This window comes from Arvicola amphibius, chromosome 1 (assembly GCF_903992535.2).
Source record: "Arvicola amphibius chromosome 1, mArvAmp1.2, whole genome shotgun sequence".
In the NCBI taxonomy this organism is placed as follows: Eukaryota; Metazoa; Chordata; class Mammalia; order Rodentia; family Cricetidae; genus Arvicola; species Arvicola amphibius.
In genome coordinates, this window is record NC_052047.1 from 92,344,248 (window position 1) to 92,367,329 (window position 23,082).

Here is a 23,082-nt window from a genome sequence, read left to right on the forward strand (position 1 = left end):
TTCAGCAAAATGTAATTATTTTAAGGGTTAAAAGAACTACTAAAGGATATAAATAAAATGCCAAATATTGTGTCACCTTTGCTCATATATACACATTTTTTAAACCACTGAACCTTCTTCCTATGTATATAGAGAAATACAGATCTTTATTCCAAAACCTTGAATGGGAAAATGTATCCATCTTCCTCTTTCTAAACCTGTCTGTGAGCTGGGAAGCTAAGTCTGTTTCCATGTGTGTTGCATTCTTTCTCAGAAGGAACACGTAAGAGGCCTTAGGCGAGAAAGCATCCCAGGTCAATCTCTCTGGTCTCAAGTTCCTATCAGTTACTGTGATTGCTGCCTAAGATACATCAGTGCTTGTAGATGCTTTGCAGTACTTTGGGGATAGGAGTTTTGGTAGGGCCAGGAGTTCTTCTGGCACCCCACTGATCTCCCTGGAGGGGCACAGTTTTTCACGATGTGGAAAAGAGCAGCTTTTTGACCATTTCCAATGTTTGAGAGAATCCTTTGCTCCCTAGGCCTTGGCATTTCCGCTTCTCTTTTACCCACTGAAGACCCAGTCCACACCTGCAGCACAATGCTGCCCCCCCGCCTTTCTCCCTCCCTTCCTCTCTCCTTCCCTCCCTCCCTCCCTCCCTCCTTCCCTCTCTCCTTCCCTTCCTCCATTTCTCATCATTTCTCATCATGACAGGGTTTCTCTGTGTAGCCCTGGCTGTACTGGAACACTCTATAATCGGGGCTGGCCTTGAACTCAGAGATCTGCCTACTGAGTCCTGGGATTAAAGACATGTGTCACCACCCGTGATGCTCTCTTAAAATGAAACCTTAGAAGAAAAGCCTTCAGATGCACCTGGCATCAAAACCCTCCCCAAAGAAAGGGAACACCAAATCATGTTTGCTTTGCTTAATATAGACTAGGGAAATAGAACAGAATAAAATTATATTACCCAATAAATATACTGCTTGTCATCATGATAGTCTCAAATAATAGGAATGTTCCTTTTCTTTTTGGTTATCTGGAAGGTCATTTCCCACCACTGCACTGTCTTATGTACATATGATATGTTATGTTATAATCCATGGGGTGAAATTTTCAAGCTGACAGACATCCTCCTCCGTTCCAGTCTCTCAGTTCTCACCACACAGCAGGTAGAGGAGAGGCCTGCATACAGACTTGGAGGCAAAGGCTGTACCTTAGACTACAGAGAGCAGTGGCATCTGCCACATGGATAGCATGGTGGTTTCCAGCCTGCATTCCCACGGGTTTGAAATAGACCAAAAGTCAAGGAAGGAGAGGCCAAGCGCGAGGGGCCTCTCCACACCTTTTAGATCACACCAGCTGTGCTAAACAACAACAAATCACAGCAACCAACTTGTTTATGTGTTCAATTCTACATAAAGTTGCGCTTTAATGGAGGCTTCCATTATACAAATGTGAAAATCAGGACCACAGTGATAAAGGTGCTTGTTATGCAATCCTGGCAGGTTAGGACCCACATACAGGATAGCAGAGAGGTGACTTATGAAAAGTTGTCATCTGACCTCTACACACATCCCAGTAAATGCATTTCTGCATTCACACACAAGTAAACATGCACACGCAATAAAAAGAAATAAAATTGCAGTGGTGGCACACACCTTTAATTCCAGCACTTGAGACGCAGAGGCAGCTGACTCTCTGAGATTGAGGCCAACCTGGTCTACAGAGCAAGTTCCAGGACAACTAGAACAACACAGAGCAACCCAATCTCGAAAACCAATAAAGAAATCATTGAAGAACATATGTATTATATGCACATTTGAAATACTATTTTCTATTAAAGGTCTTTTCTATTCAATATTATAATTCCATGGTATAGAAACTAACCCCCTTCTTCAAATATTATGTTGGCTGATTATCATTTGAAGACCCCAAGTGATAGTTCAAGTTTAGGTGACTCATTTAGATTCTCAGTGTTTTTTGTCAAAGGATTGCAGCTGAAGGGAGCAGATATGAATCTTGAAGCTTTCTAGACCGAAGCAGGGTCTTCTAGCTGTTGTCACCCAGCCTGCCTCTCCACTCCACAGAACAGCGAGGTTGAACACGCCAAATAGCTCCAGCTCAGTCCCGAACCAGGCCTGGATTTCACAAGAATTTTACACACTAACTCTTTATTGCTGTTACTTTCTGGTTACAGTGATCACCACACAAATTTATTTAGCCATTCTAAGACTTCCATAACAGTACAAATTACTCAACTTTAGTAGTAAATTATTTTCACATAACATTAAAATTCACATTAGGCAACAGTATCTAAAGATAATTTTAGATAGTTAACCTCATTTTATGTCTAGCTGAATAACATGTATACATTACAATGTTTTCTGAAATTAGTGACTCCCTCCATAAGACAAGGTTTTGCTTGAATCATCACAGCAGATATTTAACAGCAACATTTTATTTTATAATACTTGGCTTCTGCTTGCTAAAAACATAGGTGGGTAACATTTTTTTTCAGTTTCAGACATTTTAGTAACATATAATTCTGAGGTCTCCAGAACAGAAAGTTCCCATTTTTAATTCTACTACTATGAATTTTAAGAATATGTTTTATCTTCTGCAATGTAGGCATTACAATTGTTATTTTTCTTCCATTAATAATGAATACTAAAATTAGAGTAGTCTAATTTAGAGATGGTTTTTTCATTAGAAAAGTCTGCCCGGTCGATGCGAGAACTAGGGCTCCCAACCTTGCTTAGCCAGGCCTTCCTGCAAAACAGAAACAAACAGAAATGAGCACACACAGCACACACATTACCGGACCCCGTGGGAGGTAATAAGGGGAGTTCACATTTGCAATGCACGTTTGCACATAATGCCACAATGAAGGGCGTTATCTTGCATACAGAACGCTAATTAAAATAAATAAATTGCTTACTTTGTATATGCTGTTCTAAGAATACTACAAAATACAATATACAGTTACACACGGGTAAAGAAAAGGTAATAATTTAAGCAATTTACTTTATAGTAAGATCGTTATCCCTGCCCTAAAAGAAACACATCAAGGCCATTATTACTTAGCTCTTTTAAGTTTCAAAATATTTTTACAAAGTGGTTAGTAGTCAAAGCAATTAATTTGCCATTCTTTTCATTACCAAGTATATAGTAAACCCATATGTACGTGTGCGTGCATGCATGCATGTGCATGTGTGTGTGCGCGTGCGTGTGTGCATGCGTGGAGGCTAGAGAACAACTGAACATTGATCCTCAGGTGTCATACACTTTCTTTTTTTTAAAGACACGGTCTGTAAGAGGCCTGGAACTTACCAGGTAGGCTCTGCTGGCCAGTGGGCCCAGTCTCTGCCTCTGCAGCCCTGGGGTTGCCATGATCAGCATTTTCCTCACGTGGGCTCTTGGGATGAAGCTCAAGTCCTCATGCCTGCAGGCAGGCACTTTACCAACTGAGACTCGCCTGCCCCCATAAAAATGAGGCTGTTATAGACAAGTGATGGCCCGAGCCCAGGTGTTACAGAGAACGGCCCCTCACAATCCTGAAGGTACTCCTTGCTGTGAACCCACCACTGTATGGTGATGTGCAGTGGAATCTCACAGTGCATTGAAGCTTGGACTGAAAAACTTATTTCTGGGCAATACCAATCGTCTGAAAATGACTCTTAACCAGGGAAAAGAATTCTAATGACTCTAATTGGCTCTTACTTGTGACTTTTGCTGGGTGAGGTCAATTTTGCTGCCCCACCCCATAGGCTAGATCATCAATAGTTACAGATTTCATTTCTTTTCTTCATCTAATTAAAATCTTAAAAGTGAAAATTTCATATCCTTAGTTACATTTCTCTTGCTGTGATTAAACATCATGGCCAAGGCAACTTATAAAAATGATCTATGAGTTCTAGGAGAAAACAAACTAGTCATAAAATTTCATATAAATGTATGTTAGTTAAAAGGATGGTTACCGTATTCCCATACATTCCACATCTACATAATATCCACATATGTATAAATGTATGCATATATACATACCATCACTACATCCTCAAATGGTATAGGTGACCAATTCACTAAGTACTTAGGAGGCATTTATGCGTGGCATATTCTAGGTGCTTGATTGCATACATAGCTACTTCCAATGCAATTTGTTCTCTCAGGAGCTTACGTCTGTTAGGTAAGTCTGGAGAATAAAGATGGCTATAAGGTAGAATGTGACATGCAAAGTGCTTTGTACAAAGGAGAGACGCACCAAAGGCATGCACACTGGAATGCACTTGGGTAGATCACCATGAGAGTACGAGCATTTCAACTACATTCTTAGGAAAATGTTAGCAAATTTGCAAATTTTAGATAAGTATGATTGAAACAAAGAGCTGCTGGGGATGTTCAATCTATAAAAATGGTTCAGGCTTTGAATAGCTGAAAGAAAGAAAGTCTTCAATGGACAAGTAGTAAAATGGAAGATTTGTTTGGAATAGTCTTCTTGTATAGACTACTTTAAATCGATGTATAAGATGTTTGTGCAATAGAAAAATAGGCAAAAATTATGAGCGCTTATAAAAATAAATATAAATAATGCCGGTAAATATCTGAAAATGTTCACAGTCTTATGTTAAATATTCAATTAAAGAATGAGATACTATTTAGTGTGTGTGTGTGTTGTGTGTGTGTGTTGTGTGTGTGTGAGAGAGAGAGAGAGAGAGAGAGCACGAGCATGTGTGGGGATTAGAGGAAATGTGGCTGAGTTGGGTCTCTCCACCTACAGCACTGGGGCTGGGGACTGAACTCAGGCCATTAAGATTGGCAGCGGGTACCTTTACCTGTCAGGCCATCTTGCCAGCCCTTATAACACTCTCAGTAATTTAAATTTTGTTTTATAGAATTTCATACATGAGAACTGAATGTGCATCATTTTTACCACTTTCCTCTCCAATTTCCCCCATATTCCCATCCCTCCCCCCAAATTTATGACCTCTCTATTATAAATTTTAATGATTTTATAAATTAAAAATTAAGCTTTATAAATTGCAATTTGTGAGTAGAACTGGTGAGCCCAATTAGTATTACTTATATGTATAAATGTTGACGGTAGACCACTTGGGTTTGAATAACCTTTCAGGGGCTTGTTCCTGGAGAAGACTGATTTCCCTCTCTCAACTGCCGTTAATTGCCCATTGCTCTTTATTTAGGGGTGGGGCCTTGAGAGATTTCCCCTATCCACATTAGCATGTCAACTAGTGTTGACCGCGAAGGTCTTGTTTAGGTGGAAGTACTGTTGAGGTTTTATGGGTACAGCTCCCTGTTATATATAGAAGACACTGTCTCACAGCAGACAGAAGTCCTGGTCCTCTGGCCTTACAATCTTTCCACCCTTTTTTCCGAGATGTTCCCTGGGCCTGCGGTGTACGGGCTGCATTGTGATGTGTCAGCTGGGGCTAGGTGTCTTCACCTGTCTCCTATACCAACCAGACAAACGGTGCTGTGCAGAGAAAGTGTGTAGCCTTTACTCAGGAGACTGCGCTATTGAGGCCCATAAAGAGGGTGATGACAATGGCCAGTCTTCCAGCAGCACCCCCAGCACCTGGAGGGAACAATAAGTGGCACTTTGCAGCCTCTATGTTCCCCCTCAGCTCAGGGGGACGATTGAGGAGGAAGGACAAAGGGATGATAACTGGTTGGACAAGGCCCAGGGGAAGTTGCATAAAGCAGGCACACTCATTAAGTTTAGTTTCTGCTTTAGATTCATCTGTTTGTACATATGCCTGTGTGCTGTGCAGGTCAGAGCACAAGCCCTGGGAGCCAGTTCTTTCTCCTCACCATGTAGATCCTGGGAACCAAACTCCTGTTACCAGGCGCGGTAGCAAGCACCTGCACCAATAAGCAATCTTGCCAGCCTACTTTTTTTTTAAGGATTTATTTATTATGTATACAGTATTTACACAAATGCCAGAAGAGGGCACTAGATTTCATTACAGATGGCGGTGAGCCACCATGTGGTTGCTGGGAATTGAACTGAGGACCTTTGGAAGAACAGCCAGTGCTCTTAACCTCTGAGCCTTTTCTCCAGCCCCTGCCAGCCTGCTTTTTAGAAAATAAAGAAGATACATCTTCTCTTTCCAGAAAGGAATAATATATATATAATATATATATATATATTATATATATATTATATATACACACACATACATACATATATATATTTAAAAATTGAGCGATTTGTGTGTAAAGAGACATCTACATGAAATAGCCTCTGCATTCAGTTCACAGCAATGTGAGAGTTAAGATAATTTACTGCACTTTCTGGCAGGTGCACAACAGAGCAATGGGAGGCCTTAAGATTACATTGTGCTTCCTTGGATGCTGGTCCTGTTAAACTGGCCAAAGCCAGCTAAGCCAGGGGTCAGTGTCTGTGCCAATAGTTTCTCAACAGCGACAACCCATCAGAGGGGAGATTCAAATATTTAACAGATATTTTTGTATGAGAATCACCTCCCCTCTCCTAAAATGGACATGTCTACCAGCTTGTCCCAGAGTTCTGCTTCTGTGTTGATTAGGATGAGCCAAATAACCGGTTTCCCTTTCCAATCCGATGTTGGTCTCTGAACACCTTTCCTCTTGGATCTACTATATTCTCCAAGAAAAACACACCCAATATTCCTGCCCAGAGGGCATAGACCTGGACAGGCTGTCCTGAGAGTCTGTGAAGGTTATGGCCTTGTGCCAGCTAGTTTTATGTCAATTTGACACAAGTTAGTCATTTAGGGAAGAAAGAACCTCAGTAAAGAAAACACCCTCATCAGATGGGCCTGCAGGTGGGGCTATGGTGCATTTTCTTGATCGATGCGAGAGTGCCCAGCTCACTGTGGGTGGACCCACCACTGGTAAGAGGTCCTGGGTTATATATATTAAAAAAAAGCAGACTGGGCAAGCCAGGAAAAGCAAGCCAGCAAGTAGCACTCCTCCATGGCTTCCACTTCAGTTCCAGCCTCCAGGTTTCTGCTGTGACTTCCCTGAATGGTGGACTACAAGCTGTAGGATGAAATATACTCTTTCCGCCCAGGTTTGACCTTGGTCAGTGTCTTATCACATTAGATAAGGCCCGGTGCACATTAGATCTTGCACCTCTTTGACAAAGATGTGCGGTTCAAGTCTACCTCACTCATCCCAGTTCTCAAAGTTGCTGTCACGTTTTCTCCCTTTCTTAGACTTTATAGATGTTTAACCCTTCAAGAAAATCCTTTTTCCTAGTAAGTGAGTTTATGTAGGGGTAAAAGTAAATGCACGTGTTCAAAATGTAACATCTTTAAAGTAAGGTTTTATCCTTTGTATTTACGAGTTTAGGGCCAGCGAGATGGCTGAGTAGATAAAGGCTCTGACCGTCAAGCCAGACAACCTGAGTTCAGTCCCTAGCATCCACGTTAGGAAAGGAGAAAAATGATGCCTGAAAATTGTCCTCTGCCCTCCACGTGTGTGCAGTGATGCGTGCCCCACAACACTTGCAGACATCCCTGCCTCCCTCTCCTTTACACAATTAAGATGTTTAAAAAGGATGTCTTTAGCTTTTGTAGAATTATGTAAAAGATCTCTTACTTGTTCATAGTTAGACATTTTCTCTAGTACTTTTTACTGAATAGCTTAACTTTGCCCACACACTTAAAACGCAGTTCCCAGTATATTCGAGACTTGCACATGATCCTGATGATTTCCTCCACATCCTGTTTGGCTGCACTGGGATCTCTGCTCTCTAAGTCAGTACCAACACAATAACTTTAGAGCACATTTTAATCCAGTCACGTCCCTATCTCCTTCAGTAACTTTACTTTTGAATGTTGCCATATAGAGTCTTCTAGATCATAGCATAATTTTAACCATTCCTGTTGCATTCCCTTTTAAATATTACACCCATTGGGAGAAAACTCACATTCTATATTAGTTACTTGTGATAAAATATTTATAAAACAACTTAAAAGAAGAATTATTTTGAAACAGAGGTTTCAGTCCATGCTCTCGTGGTCCCATACACTTGGGCAGAACATCATGGTGTCAGAAGCATGGAGCTCCTTTGCCACATTATGGACAAAAAGCAGAGAGAGTGACAGAAAGGAGCTAAGGATGAGATGCCCCTGAAGAAGGATCCACACCAGGGATCTACTTCCTTTAGGTAGGCTGTTAACTCTAAAGTTTCCATAATTTCCCAACATAGGGCCACTAGCTGGAGATCTGGATTTTAAAATATGATCCTGGGGGCTGAGGGGCACTACCTATTCAAATCACAGTGTGTTTGAGTGGCAATCTTAGCAAGAGGAAAACTTCTGGGCTGGAAAGATGGCTCAGTAGTTAAGAGCATACTGACTGCTCTTCCAGAGGATTTCCAGCACCCACATGCAGCTAGCTAACAACTGTCCGTAACTCCAAGATCTGACACCCTCACACAGACAAAAATATCAATGCAGATAAAAATAATTTTTTAAAAAAGAGTAAAAATTTTATTACTTTTGTTCACATCTTTAAGTGCCTCACTCAGCGTTTGCAGTTTGGCTAAGCTCGGGGGTCTCTGAACCTCTCAATAAATTCCTACTTAGTTAAGCTTGACCTTTCTTGCTATTTTGAGTAATATTTTAATCTTGTAGGTGGAGCTTCTAGTGAGCTCTAAAGCTGTAGTTGGTGTCTTGCTGAGCTGTGCTGGGGTGTAACATCCCTTGTTTTCACTGGTTTCCCATGATTTACCTAGGGGCCATCCGTGTGATGTTTTTCTGATTTGTCAGTGTTTTCTACACTGACTGAATAATTTCAAGTTGCTTTGCATGTTGGGCTCCTTTGCCACATTCCCTACTCACTGCGTTCTAGAGCACTGCTGCAGTAACTGTGCAGAGAAAGGAAGGGGCAAGGGCAGCATCCCCAGATGAGTGGACAGCACAGCGAGGATCCTTCGCTCTGCTGCCTTCAGACTTTACCCATTTATAGAGTGCAGTAGACTCAATAAATGTTGACTGGATCATTGAATGGACGGATGGATCCTATACACCTGAGAGAAACTGAAGTCTAATGCTCCTGCTATAAATCTGAATGAATTCACTTATACATGTGTTTTAGACATTTTTATTTAAGAAATGTTACCCTTTGATAGGATCCTTAGAAAGTTCAAAATACAAGTAATAAAAATAATAGTGCAAACTGGAAAATCCTGTTGACAGAAGTCATTACTTAATAGGCATGTGCCTCTTTTCACTGAAATATAGTTTAAATGTGTTTCTAAGTGTCTTATGCAGAGTTTTAAAAAATGAAACTAATTTTTGTGAGGCTTTTTATTTCATTACCAAAATCATATTGGCTTCAACAATGACTCAGTAGCAGCAGAAGGGGTTTCATTATGAATGTATTTCTTACATCTTTGATGGGGATCATACATGTTGTGAAAAGAATTTTTATGGAAGGGAAAATCACAATGATCTTGCATGAATGATTTCCAAGCACCTTCAGACCATATTTGCATTATGAATAAATAAAACACAGGGCTGTTGAATATCGAATGACCAAGGAAAGATCTCTTTGTCTAATAAATTAGCAGTGCTGTTTTATTATTATTACTATTTTAATTGTGTGTGTGCGGTGTGTGTGGTGTGTGTGTGTGTGTGTGTGTGTGTGTGTGTATCATTCAGGCAATCATCAACCACTGGGCCTCTTGGAGTTTCCATGACTTCTGTATATTTCTTGTGGCAGATGGTTATCAGATACAGTAAAGTGCCACACATTCATGGCCTTGGCAACAGGAAAGCATCCAGCTGTGCCTTTGAAAATGGACTTAGGCTACTGATCTCTCAGGGTCGGCATGAAAGGGGTCCTGTCTCCACTGTGTGTCATGGCAATACATTTGTAAATTGCTGTATTTATGTAATTGCTTACGTGTTTTTCATATGCCTCCTGACAGTAGCGTGCAAGTTAATAATAAGACTCAGTCTTATTATTAAATAATGCATCATTACTAGATAATAACATATTGGAATAATGAGTCTTTGTCACCTGTATGCCTTCTTCAGGTTTACGGCTCCCATGCCTAGGAGGTCATTCTAGGTCCTACACCATCGCATGTGAGCAGAAACCCTGGAGTACAGACTCAACTTGATTTTAGAGCAAAGAAACAAAAACCTTATTTTTAAAATACTTTTTGAAAGTGCTTTTAAAAAACGTTTGCCTGTGGGATTCCCCTATGAAATAGCACAAGTAATGGGTACAAGTCGTCTTAAAGGGTGCTGGGGGCCTTGGGATCTGACGAACACCCATCTCTAAGCCCGTGGGCACGATAACTCATTTGCAATTGCTACATTTATTTTTAACAGCTCCTCCAATTTTCCGGTGTTTTCTTGTGACCAAGTTTATAGAGGATAGAAATAAACACAGTGACTGGTTTTGCTTGGTGTCCAGAGAATTCTTACAGCACAGCAGGGGTAGCAAGTTCACCCAGCAAGCCCAGTCACAGGCACGCTGCCCTCTGCAGAGAATCGTGCCTGACTGTTAATGCTGACATATAAAAGTCCTGGGTCATTTCCCTTGGTGTCTCGACAGATTACAAACACTCACTCACGTATTTGTTGTATTAATTCATGATTTTCAAGCCTTTGACAGAAAATATCTCTTTTTCCAACATTTTAAATAAGAACTTCATGCTCTTGGTACAGTGTTTTTCTCTGATACAAGAGAAGAACTCATGTGTGGATATATACGGAAATTCCACCCACCACAAGGGGTCACTGGCCTCAAGCATCTCAAGAACATCCCATGGGCTCTGAGAAACTCAGTTGAAACCTGCCCCATTAGCCTACCATTAAGCAAAGTCATAGAGAGTAGAATGAATGGAGGATTCACCGTGTGAGGAAACGGAAACCAGCAGCACCGTCTCCTCTGTAGCTCAAGTCGGTATTGCCTGTAGAAAGTGGACAAGCGAGCCCCTAGCATGATAGAAAAACACCATCTAGCTAATATTCTTGACTGAAACAAAGAGGTGAAATTAAAACACTAGAAAGCCAACGCTATCAATAATTCATAGCAGTTTTTCCTGGGTGGAATTATCCTTTCCGATATCTCTGCAGCACTGCTCTGAAACAGGGACCGAAGTGAGGAAGCAGTCAGGAGGAAAAGACGGCGAATGAATTAAATGCTGATGTGGTGCTTGCCAATCTCAAGCTTTTAAGCTAGCATCAATAATGAAAAGACAGTACATGGCATTTTTGCTATTCTCCTTTCCCCAACAGCTTTCTTTATTCAGGTAGGCGTGGACAAATAACACTTTATTATAAAGATAAATGTTTTAAATGGTATTTAATAGCATGTCTGAAACCTTGCCAGCCGATTATCCAGAAAAACCCCAGGCCCTGCATAATAACCTGAGACCAGATTCTTCATCTCTGAAAAGGGCGCTACGGCTGTCATCACAGAGCTCCTGAAAAGACCTGAAGAGGATGTTTGCTTGCTAAACCTCATGGACCATCTAGGTCAAATAGCAGGCTCGTAATAACAGTTACTGCCGTGTATCTGTCCCTCTGCCTTTGCCCATTGAGTAATCTCTGGAATCCCCAGCATCACATACTTCCCCGGGGAATTTCACTCACAAGGCCTCTGAGTCTTGGCGGAAGTGCTCCTCAGCTCACATCCCTCAGCCTCTTCAAATGAGTGAGTCTGGGAAAGTATTCCAGGCATGTGCTGTGGCCAGAACCCTGAGAAACTCCAGTCCAAGGGCTAGGAATGGAGAAGGTGGAACGGAGAGGCCATAACTGTGACCTATAGCTCCTTTGCAAAGTGACACACAAGCTCTTGCTTTTGTCTTATTCAGGGATGAGAAGGTGCTAGCATCGTAGCAATGGAAGTGAACCTTGGGATCCTCACGCTCGGTTGTAGGGCATGAAGGAATTACTAGAACTTCCCTGAAACACCACCCTGTCGGGAGCCAGGAGGCCGCCACTGAAATAATTCATAGAACCATGACACAGCCAGAGCCCCACCAGGGTGTGTTATCTCCAGAGTATGGATGTCTCAGCATTGCTGTCCCGGGCTCACATAACACAAGTCCCAAGTTCAAATTTCACATGATTATCACTGACTGTGAAAGCATAGGTTGCATTTGAAATCTTGACCTCAGGGAAATTGCAGCACCTAACTCGTTGATCTGAAATGAAAGGCAGCAGAAGAGTTGGGACTAGGGGTTGACCAGCTTGACAAACCACGCCTACCCTCGCTGCTGCTGTTCAGGTAACAGGAACTACATAAAACCCTGTGCTGTGGACGTCAGAAGGAGAAAGTGTCTTCTGTTCCGTTGCTCGTGCACAGTTTAGTACATGATTTTGCGGGGGTCCATTTACTAATATCTAAAAGGGACATCAGCGTCGATGGATCAACAGAAGAGAAGCAGAAACACATGGGTGAAGGCGCAGAAAAGAGGCCAGAGTGTGGAGCTAGGAAACCAAGGTACGGAGTATTTTAAGGAACGGTAGGCAAACTTCCAAATGCTTGCTGGGCCAAGTAAAATATAAACTGAAAAGTAGTTTGTAGCCTTAGCAAGATAGCATCCGTGATGTGGTTGATGAGTAGGAACGGTTTTAAGGGTTGAGGACGGAGCAAGAAATGGAGACAGCAAGAACAGAGAAAGCTGTTGAGTCGCCTGTGAAAGAGGGGCCAGAACAGCTTCACGGAGTTCTAGGGTTCTGCCGGCGGCCAGTCCAGACAGCCTAGAGTTTGAACTCAGTGCCTTGGGTATTTGTGAACATCCTGTCTCAGAAGTATGTACTGAGAAGGCTGTATTAAGGACACATGGTTCAGCATGTTCTCTGTTCCAACATGTTAAAGAATCTATTCCTACAGGAAGCCAAATGAAAAACGAGTTGGCCAGACACTCTTGTATTTTCATCCTTTACCCTGGCTTCTCCACTTCCCTTCAAAATGTTCTTAGGCAAACAGAGCTAATAGCCATTAGCAGATGAAGGCTACTGGTCTGTTTAGAGCCAAACTCTGACCCACCCACAGCAGAGGTCCTATGTATCTTATGGCCTTCTTCCTGACTCTATCTTGTGGTCCCGCCCTTATTTTTATTGTTAAGTGTCTACTCCCTTGTTAATACTTATAGGTTCTTACAGATCATTTTTTAAGTTCTGTAGGGAGCAAAGCAAGGTATAATAAGTATATGAATCTATGGTCTTTTCTCCTTTCCTGATAGTAATTCCATTACTTTCTCAGTGGGAACTACAGGATAGGGTTACCTATAGATTGGCTTCTGTGATTGCCTTTACTAGAGTTCTTTTCCATTAACAAAAGGACCACAATGTTCTTCTATTGTAAGACCATGTATCTTAAGGGCAGTGGGCTCTGCAGCTGGCAGTCCTGTTGATGGCCATGAATTTCTGGACTGAGAGCTGGTTTCCCGAGACTAGCAAGGGTGGAGTCACATCTGAGGGGATGTGGCCTGATGCAAGGGCGTGCCTCTCCTTGGCACCACTTGAAAATAGTTTGCAGAAAAATGAATCAGAAGAACAGTTCAAGTGCCTTGTGTGCTAAGCCGCCTCTGTCCCTTTTCGTAGAATCGTACGCCCCTAAGAGATAGTTTATATACAATCATTATGTGCATACATTTAATCTTTTTAATCCCAATCATTCAGCTCCAAATGTGTCATACATCAGGCCAAATGTCATATTCTGACCTGAATGTATCATATTCAGTTCAAATGTATGAAATACTGAAAGCACCACTTAAGTCTAATTCTGAGATAAAATACTCAATAACATATGCTTCCTTTCCAGGGAAACTGGGGTCTTCTGGGTGGTAAGTTATAAATAAATGCTTAAAGTGCAAACGAGATAATTTTAGCTCCCTTGTAGAGGACATAGGATGAATCATAAACATAAATGAAAGCATAAAAACGGAAGTTTACTTGTTGGGGCTACAACTCACTGAGTCTAACAAAGAAAATAATTCACTGTAGGGATTAATTACTATTTTTATAACTCTTGTTCAAATATCTCTAAGTGAATCTGTGTAGCGGAAAATGCAGAGCATGGTGAAGATAGTTTTCCTCAGGTCCATTGGTTTTCCCACCAAGATCTTCCTGGCTTTCTTCTCACCAGGCACTGTAACTCTCATTCGTAAAGTACGGCTCTAATTTCTTTTTGTAAAAATTTTACTTCATAGTACTAGAGTCTAAAATTAATCCCCATATCACAAATACTGAGCACAAGGGTTTCTCCAACCCTCTGTCATGACTGTTGTCATATAATGGTCTTCACTACTGTGGTTCTAAGATAAACTTGGTCTAGCCTACTCTCAACCCATCTTCATCTGGCTTGGCTACTGCACAGCTAATTATGTCTATCTCATAGCCTATTCATTCTGATATTTATGCTGCCTCTAACATATATCAGTAATGCATCTGGAGTGGTGGTGGGGCACGCCTTCAATCCCAGCAACTTGGGAGGCAGAGGCAGGCAGATCTCTGAGGTTGAGGACAGCCTGATTTACAAAGTGAGTTCCAGGACAGTCAGGGCTGTTACACAGAGAAACCCTGTCTTGGAAAACAAAAGCAAAGAAAAGAAAAGCAAAAAAAATGCACCCGTGCATAAGCACCGGGGGGCCACCATTGATAGAGACTTTAGATCTGCTACTTAACTTGATGAATTGAGTTCATTTAGGTAAGAAGCCTTCTGGCATCTGAAAGAATGAGATTTTTAGGGAAATCGACATTGATCTTTCCTTTGAAGCTGTGACAACACAGTTAATTATAACGGATTCTGTTACCAGGCAATCCTTCTTGGTGGGAGTTTTCACTCTGCTGAGATCCTTTCGTGCTCTGTCTTAGGCTTAATTCTGTTTTCATCTTAACTCTCTGAATGATTTAGCATGACACTTTTCAGAAACGTATGTGCCCACCGCATTCGTGTGATCATTCAGATCTCCCACCTCTCTCTACCTCCATGCCTCTGCCCACTCATCCCTTGTCCATGTGTTCTCTTGCATCCTGGAATCTGACAGAATCTTGGTGCTATAGGCTGTTAGCCATCTACACAGCCAAACACTTTGATTGAATTGTTTCATTCTCTTTTCTTTTCCGTCCTTATTAGCCCTTACTTATGTCAGGCTCTGAGCTGTTTGCTGGGAATACAGATTAAACTTGTTCTGAGGCTTGGGGCAGTGCTATGAAAAGATTTGAGATTTGTGTCTTTTTTTTAACCAGTGTTTGGCTATAGACATCTCTTATTGCTCAATCAAAGTGGGTTGGAATGGAGTCTCAGAAATGGAAAAAACTATAAATTACAAGTTATATTATCCTCTTCATTGCAGTTAAAAATTTATCTTAAAATAACCACAGAAGAAGACAAGTCAAATGTGAAAACACGTAAAAACAGTTATTAAATGCCTATTCTGTTTTTTAAAGTATTTATTTATTTATTATGTATATAATATTCTGTCTACATGTATGCCTGCAGGCCAGAAGAGGGCACCAGATCTCATTACAGATGGTTGTGAGCCACTGTGTGGTTGCTGGGAATTGAAATCAGGACCTTTGGAAGAGCAGGCAATGCTCTTAACCTCTGAGCCATCTCTCCAGCCCCTAAATGCCTATTCTATACTCTGTGCTAGGCACACAAAAGCAAACAGCAAGGCCGCCTGTCCCCAGTGAACTCTAGTCTTCTGGGAGAGACAACTGATTACGGTTTGGCAAGATAAACACAATGACGGAGCGTGCGTGCCATGCATGAGCCCTGTGGAGTCTCCACCCAGTGCTCATCCTTACTTTGGTAAGTTATGCTGGTAGACTTGTATTGTGGGAAGAAAAGTTAGGATTCCTGTAGAGGATAAATTAGACAGCTGTAGACAAGGATTCTATCTGGACATTTACATCTGTAACCTCTTTGAAGGAATTTTCCACAGGATGAGAAAGCAGGACCTGTCTGTCACTGAAGTTCCAGCTTCACTTTTTTTCTTACAGAAAGAATGTATAAATGTAAATATGAGATGGATACATACATCTATATGCAATAGCATTTGTTTTATGAGCTACTGCCATATGTTAAACTAAGGATATGCTTAATGTTGCATTTTATTGGCTAAGTGCTAATAAATAAGAAATTATATTAAGTCTGAACTTGTAGTGAGGGGCTGAGGGCAGGCCTGCTTTTCATCCTGCCCAGCTCCCGCATGGCTAGGTTTACACCCGAAATAACAACACACAAATTACATTCATTTAAACACTGCCTGGCCCATTAGTTTCAGCCTCTTATTAGCTAATTCTCTCACATCTTGATTAACCCATGTTTAGTAATCTGTGTAGCACCACGAGGGGTGGCTTACCGGGAAGATTCTAGCTTGCATCCATCTCGGAGAGGAGAGTCATGGCGACTGCTTGAGGCTGTTGTCTCACTTCCCTTCTTCCCAGCATTCTGTTCTGTCTACTCCATACTCCACCCTATGTTCTAACCTATCAGGCCACACAGTTTTCTTTATTAATTAACCAATGAAATCAACAGATTGATAGAAGACCCTCCTCCATCAAGAACTTATTTGCTCTTACCAAATATTCCATTAGGCAAACCAAGCAGGCTTGGACATTCATTCCCAAGCAGTATATGCCGAGACTCCATATTCATGTGCACAAAATTCTTTGAGTGTGTTGGATTCTGTACGTGTGCTTCATCACGTCTGTGCTTGGCATTCCTTAGGAAGGAGAAGGTTCTGTTCCGAGCCCACCTGGCTCCATAACCCTCAGACTCCCTGGCAGCACAGTCAGCACAAGAACTGTCACTCAAAAATTAGCCCACAGTCTGAGGGAAAATTAAAACAAATATTGACCTAATACTGGAAGCTAGAAACAGTCTGGGGCACTGTTCCCCCTTTAAGTTACTAGCTGTTGAGGCTTATCCACGTCAATTTCTACCGTTCTGGGGAAAACGTGTTTGCATGATGGTTAACAGTAGTCTGGTTCTTTTGTTTGCTGTTGGTCTGTTTTTGAGACAAGGTCTCATTTGTCCAGGGATGGCCTCAAACTTACTATGAAGCTGAGGACAACCTAAATTTCTGATCCTCTTGCTTCTCTTTCTTGAGTGCTGGAATTACAAGCATGCATCATTAGGCCTGCAGTTTAGGGATTTACAAAAAGTTTAACTTGGGTAAATACAGAAAGAGTGGCCACACTGCAGTCATGCAATAGAGCTGGATCATTTCAAATCAAGGTCAAAAGCACATGTGATTAGAGGACTTGGTAAAATCAATTCTTTGTCATGCCTTATCTTGCAGAGAACTTTAAATTAATATTAGGAACCTTTAATATGGTTTAGAGCATTCTAGACCATTTCAGTTCAGGTTGCCATGTGCTATTAGTTTTAAATAGTTGACCCACCAATTTCTTTGGTACCATAAACTAACACTGAAAATATAAAACTGTCACATATTATAAATACTTTATTATTCAGATTTAGTTAATGTGTTTCCTCTTCCTATTCTTAGACAAGAATGTTTAACTCATTAAAATTTGGTAAACAAGCTTTGGCAAGAAAAGCCCAAAGGGCTCTTTAACAGGCCTGAGCACGGCAAACACGGCACTGACAGGCTTGGCCACTGTGCCCTTTCCTCCCCTTCTCTCTCTCTTGCTAAAATCATTAGATTACATTCTTAAGCTAGCCCCCAAGGTCTATTCCCTTATTTGGCCACTGACGCAAGGTCCAGCAATCAAAATTCATAATTTGGCTCACATGTTCAATCAGGATTTACCAGCTCACCCTAGCACAGTCTCCCCCTTCTTGTCCTTAAAAACCCACTCCTGCAAAAACACCTGCTTGCTGCTGCTGCTGCTGCTGCTGCTGCTGCTGCTGCTGCTGCTCTTTGCCGTCAGCCTTTGCAGCCTACACCCTGGTTGCCCCTCGGGGTAATACATCTCCTTTTTGCTGAAAATCTGGTGTCTGGGTGTGTTCTGTATGGACTAACTCACAGGAGGGGGAGGGGGAGACTGACATTCTCCCTAACAAAGTCAACTTTTTTTTTTACCTTGGCAAGTTGCTCTGAATGTTTCAGTTTGCCTCATGATACTGAAACCACCAGCCCTGTGGAAGCACAAACCTGCACCACCACCATCCTTTGTGTCTATGTTAGACACTGCTCCAGGCTTATGTAATATTTTCTCTTCCCACATATAAAGCGGCTTGTATGAAACAGCTTGATTCTTTATTGCTCTACCCCACTACCATCCTTTTATGCAGGAACTCAGTAGAAAAAAAAATTATCCTAAAGTTAAATCATTTTTCAACAAGAAATGTTTAAATCCTCTGGACTTCCTTTTAGTTTAGAGAACAATGGTTTCTATGGTCTCAGTATGATGCTGATCTTTATAAAGCTCAGAAGATAAAACCAAACACTTGTTCATGTTGCATATTCTTGTTTTTAATTCCTAAAATAACTTCTGTAACTACTGGTGATACATCCCTATCCTCTCCGCTTCCACTGGCTAGGGATGAAATAGAGGGCTGGTATATGCTGAATACAGAGGAGCATTCAGGCATAAAAGCTTAGAATATCAACTATTGAAAGGTGAAATAAACTAGAGTCACAGGCGAGGGTAACAGGAACAACTCAAGATAAGGAAAGTATGGCTGTTGAAGGCAATTTGCAGTCTTTAAGGTGTTTAGAATACACATTTAGCAACAGGATCAGTCTTTGGAAATTGACTTCTTATTTAACTCTTTATATGCAGACTAGGAACTCTTTATCTCTACTGTTTTCTAATTTTTAGGTGGAAAGATAGCAGAAATACTGAGTTTACCTTTCTGTGTAATTACAACTGTATTTATGTTAAAAAGAAATAGCCTAATTATACCCTAGTAACTGGCTAACATCTAAATAAAAAACAACAAGAGAAGAAATTTAGATAAGCTCTTACAATCACATATCAAAGTAAACCCTTAGTGACTAAGAGTAAACTAATTCCTTTAATTTTTTCCATGTTAAGAGAAAAATAACAATCAAATATTTAGGAAGTCCTTTACATGTATAGAGTAAAAGGGCCAGCAAAGAAACCCACCCTGGCCCTGAAACCAGAGCCGAGAAAGAAACCCAACAGCCCTGAAACCAGAACCAGTAAAAGAAACACATATTGACCCAGGAACCAGAGTCAGAAGAAAGAAGCACTTTGGCCCTTAAACCAGAACCAAAGAAACACACACCCTGACCCTGAAACCAGAGCCAAAGGGCTTAAAAGGACAGTGAAAGGAATATACTTTGTTCCTAAAACCAGAGCCAAATCTTCCCTCTGAACATGAAGCCAACCAATCACTGATAAGGAAAAACTAACCAATCCTGGAGCAGAAAACCAGCCAACCCCTGATCATGAAATCTAGCCAATCTGAGCTTGTCCAAGCTCAAGTGGATCAAAATCTGACCAATTCTCTCCATGAAAAATCTTCTCCCTGGGAAACTCCACCTCTAAGAATCTCCTCTGCCTGTTCAGTTGGCAGCTGTCCTTCACTCTGGCAGAGGGCAGCCACTCTTCTAGGTTCCTGTTACACAAATAAACCTCTTGACACAAGAGTTTTGGGTAAAGCTCTTCTTTCACAGGAGTGGAGCAGGAGCTCTGATGGGAAACTCCCTTGAGAGTGGAGCAGAAGAAGTAACAATTTTTTGCCAGAGCCAGAGCAGATTGCTACATTTCTGCAGGGGTTTCCCCCCTAGCAGGGTGAAGCAGAAGTAACAACTTGGGCAAGAGCTAAGAAGAAACAGATACCTTAGGGGGCTCCCTTAGGGGGCTCAGCTGTAGTGACTCTGTCTCAGAGAGGAGCAGGATTGCCACATCTTGCAGGAAGACCATCTCCCACCACACTCCAGCTTCCTGACTTCCTGACAGTCAGGATACCTTTCTCCTCACAGCTATAGGTATCCAGGATACCATCCCTTCACAGCTGTAGGTATAGCCTGATTTCACAACAAGTCAGGATAGTTTTCCCTCCAGAGTTGTAGGAATCCAGAATACCCTCCCTTCATAGCTTCAGGTATAGCCTGACTTCCCGACAAGTCAGGATACCTTTCTCTCCAGAGTTATAACACTTGAAAGGTGGACAATTATCTTTAAAAAGTTTATGACAATGGAAATTGTCATAAGGCAATTTAATAAGGCAAAAAATTGTAAGAAAAATTACTTTAATGTTGAAAACTGAATTATAATAGGAGAAACACAATTGAGAGATATTCATGATACAGAAAGTTAGCATATAACAAATAGCTTACTCAGATTTTCAAAAAAATAATTCAAGTTAAGAGATAAAGAGGCTAAGGATAAAATGCCATTCTGATGTGGGAATCCCCTTTGTATGCTATGAATATGTTTTATTACCATTGGCTAATAAAGAAGCTACTTTGGCCTACGGGAGGGTAGAATATAGGTAGGCAGGAAAACTAAACTGAATGCAGGGAGAAAGAAGGCAGAGTCAGGCAAATGCCATGTAGCTGCTGAAGGAGACAGACACCATAACTTTACTGGTAAGTCTCAGCCTCATAGTGATATACAGATCAATAGGTGGGTTAATTTAAGATGTAAGAGCTAGCTATGAATATGCCTGAGCCATTGGCCAAGTAGTGTTGTAATTAGTATAGTTTCTGTGTGAGCTTTTGAATCAGGGAAGCTGGGAAACAAATGTGCAGCCTCTGTTTACAAATGGCACCCAAACATTTAGCAAGACCATCCACAGAAAGCCCAAGAAAGCTAAAAAAAAAAAGGGCTTCTAGACCCACAAAACAGGATTCAATTGGAGTTTCTTAGAAGTTGCATATTTTCAGACAGGCATTGCTTGCTGGCAGTGAGCAGGGGTAAAACTCCTTTAAGAGAAGGCTTCCTGACTCAGCATCAGCAGCAAAAACTGCAAGGCTCCTTTAAGAGACAGCTTCCTGGTTCATGCTGTTGGCACAAATAGCTCTGGCTCTTTCAGGAAGTCCTGTTACAGAGCGTTTGAATGGGTTTGTGGACAGCATGCTGCAAGTTACTTGGTGGTGGCATGGGTCAACTGCTTCCAAGAGTTGGGGTGGTCAGCATGGCTCCCAGAACTGGTGGTAAATGGACCTCTGCCATGTTGGGAATCCAAGTAAGGTGGAACCAACAGCCAAAGCAGCTGCTCTGGTCCTAGCCATGCCTACTTAACAGTTTATAACATTGATCAAAAAATACACAATAAAGTCAGATTTAGACAGAAATACACTTTCAAATGGGCCACAGTGTGTTTTTAAAAATATACATAGGTTTAAAGAAAAAAAAATGGGTATAAGCAGTCATAGAAAAAAATAGTTTTTAAAAACTAAAACAAAGTCTTTAAAGAGACAATAAATGTAAAAGAGTACAGACAGCCATAGATTAAAAGGGTAGAGATAATAAAATAAATATTAAAAAGTAATAGAGTAAAAAATAAGCTATGTAAACATGGAATATACACAGAGAATCTGGATTATGTATATTATTGTGTTTTCTTTCAACTTTTTGATTGTTAATGAGTTCATTGCTGAAAAACATTTAATTCTTGGGGCTGCTAAGCTAAACCAACACATTTATTTTAAAGGTATCTTGACTTCAAAATTTGAGTCTAAAGATATGTTACTTTGGAAAAGAGGTTCTGTTTTCATTTCCACAGAAGACAAGAACTGTGGATTCCTTCCAGGCTTATGTGGTTTGATGAAATAAGACCCCCCCCCCCAAAAGGTCTCCCTGAACTCTAAAAATACTTCACCCAACAAACAGCAGGAAGCAGTTTGGAGAAAACTATGCCCAAATTCCCAAAATTATTATTATTTTTTTATTTAAAGGGAGCTGATTATAAGATGTTAATGGTCACAGTCAATCTTTTTCTTAAGAAAAAGGGGGATATAATATAAAAATGAATACTTTACATTGGTATGGACTTTGGTTTACTGATACAGATTTAATGACAATTCTGTTATATGTATAGTTCTACTCTTGTTTAAGATATTATGCTTATAAGGCTCATTTTAAAAATGTGATGCATACATTTATAGATTAAAAGATAGTCATTTGTAATAATCAATGTTATTGTCATGTTTGTTAGGATTCCTAGATACACAGAAATATATTTCAATTAGACAGATAACCTTCAACACTTCAAAGACCTATAGAATATGACATTTAAAATGTTTTAAGAACTTGGTCTTTTTCACAGTGAGACATGTCTGCTTCTGGCAGCACCAATTACTTCAGAGAGGTTGATGAGCATTGAGGAAACTCATTATGAAATTTGCCTTCAATGTGACAAGGCTAGCCATTTGGGCAAAAAACTGCTCTTGCCTGTTCTGCTTGATGGCATGCTGTATAAACTGGACATGCAAGACCCATAGAAAAATAACTGCTGAACTTGCCAAAAGAAGGTGAGGCAGTCCTTTAAGGTTCCTGCTTTATGAAAGAGTCTGCCAGATGAACTCAGAACACTAAAGAAAGTGACTGACGAACTGCCAATACAGGTGAAACAGTCTTTCACACTTCCTGTTTCGTGAAAAAGTCTGCCAGATACTGTGGGCCTGTAGGCTGGAGATGGTGCCCCAATGTTACAGAAGAACTTTGGGTGCAGGCAGCAAAATGTCTCTGTCAATTCTAGAATTTAGGAAGTTACTTACAATGCACTTCCTGTTTAATTAGGTAATATTATATCCTCCTGAGGTCTTTGATGGAGTTGAAGACAGTTATAGTTTTCTTTAGTTATGATAAAAGATAAATTAGAAATGAAACTTTAGACTCACAAAAATTTTGTAACTGATACTAGTTTTGTTATATGCAATTTTACTATTTTAAAGTTAAAACCTTCCTTCATATTTAGATGGAAAAGGGGAGATGATATGCTATAAATGTGTTTTATTACGATTGGTTAAGAAAGAAGCTGTTTTGGCTTATGGCAGGGCAGAGTATAGAAAAGCGGTAAAACTAAACTGAATGCAGGGAGAAAGAAGATAGAGTTAGGCAGACACCATGTAGCTGCCAAAGGAGACAGATGCCAGAACCTTACCAGGAAGCCACAGCCTCATGGCAATACACAGACTAATAGAAATGGCTAATTTAAGATGTAAGAGCTAGCTA

At 40.8% G+C, this 23,082-nt stretch overlaps 1 protein-coding gene across 3 annotated transcripts in view; it reads right to left on the bottom strand.

Annotated features, from left to right (window-relative positions):
* Positions 1-1,619: 1,619 nt before the first annotated feature.
* Positions 1,620-23,082, bottom strand: part of Acyp2 (acylphosphatase 2) — a 172,871-nt gene continuing 151,408 nt past the window's right edge. The window contains exons 4-5 of one of the 3 annotated variants that reach the window (XM_042055460.1): positions 3,311-3,455; positions 1,620-2,749 (exon numbers count right to left, since the gene is read on the bottom strand). In XM_042055460.1, coding sequence (XP_041911394.1) covers positions 2,717-2,749; positions 3,311-3,455 — 178 coding nt within the window. In that variant the 3' untranslated portion in view covers positions 1,620-2,716. The remainder of the gene's footprint in view (positions 2,750-3,310; positions 3,456-23,082) is intronic. The other 2 variants (XM_038339049.1, XM_042055459.1) reach the window with 2 other exon arrangements.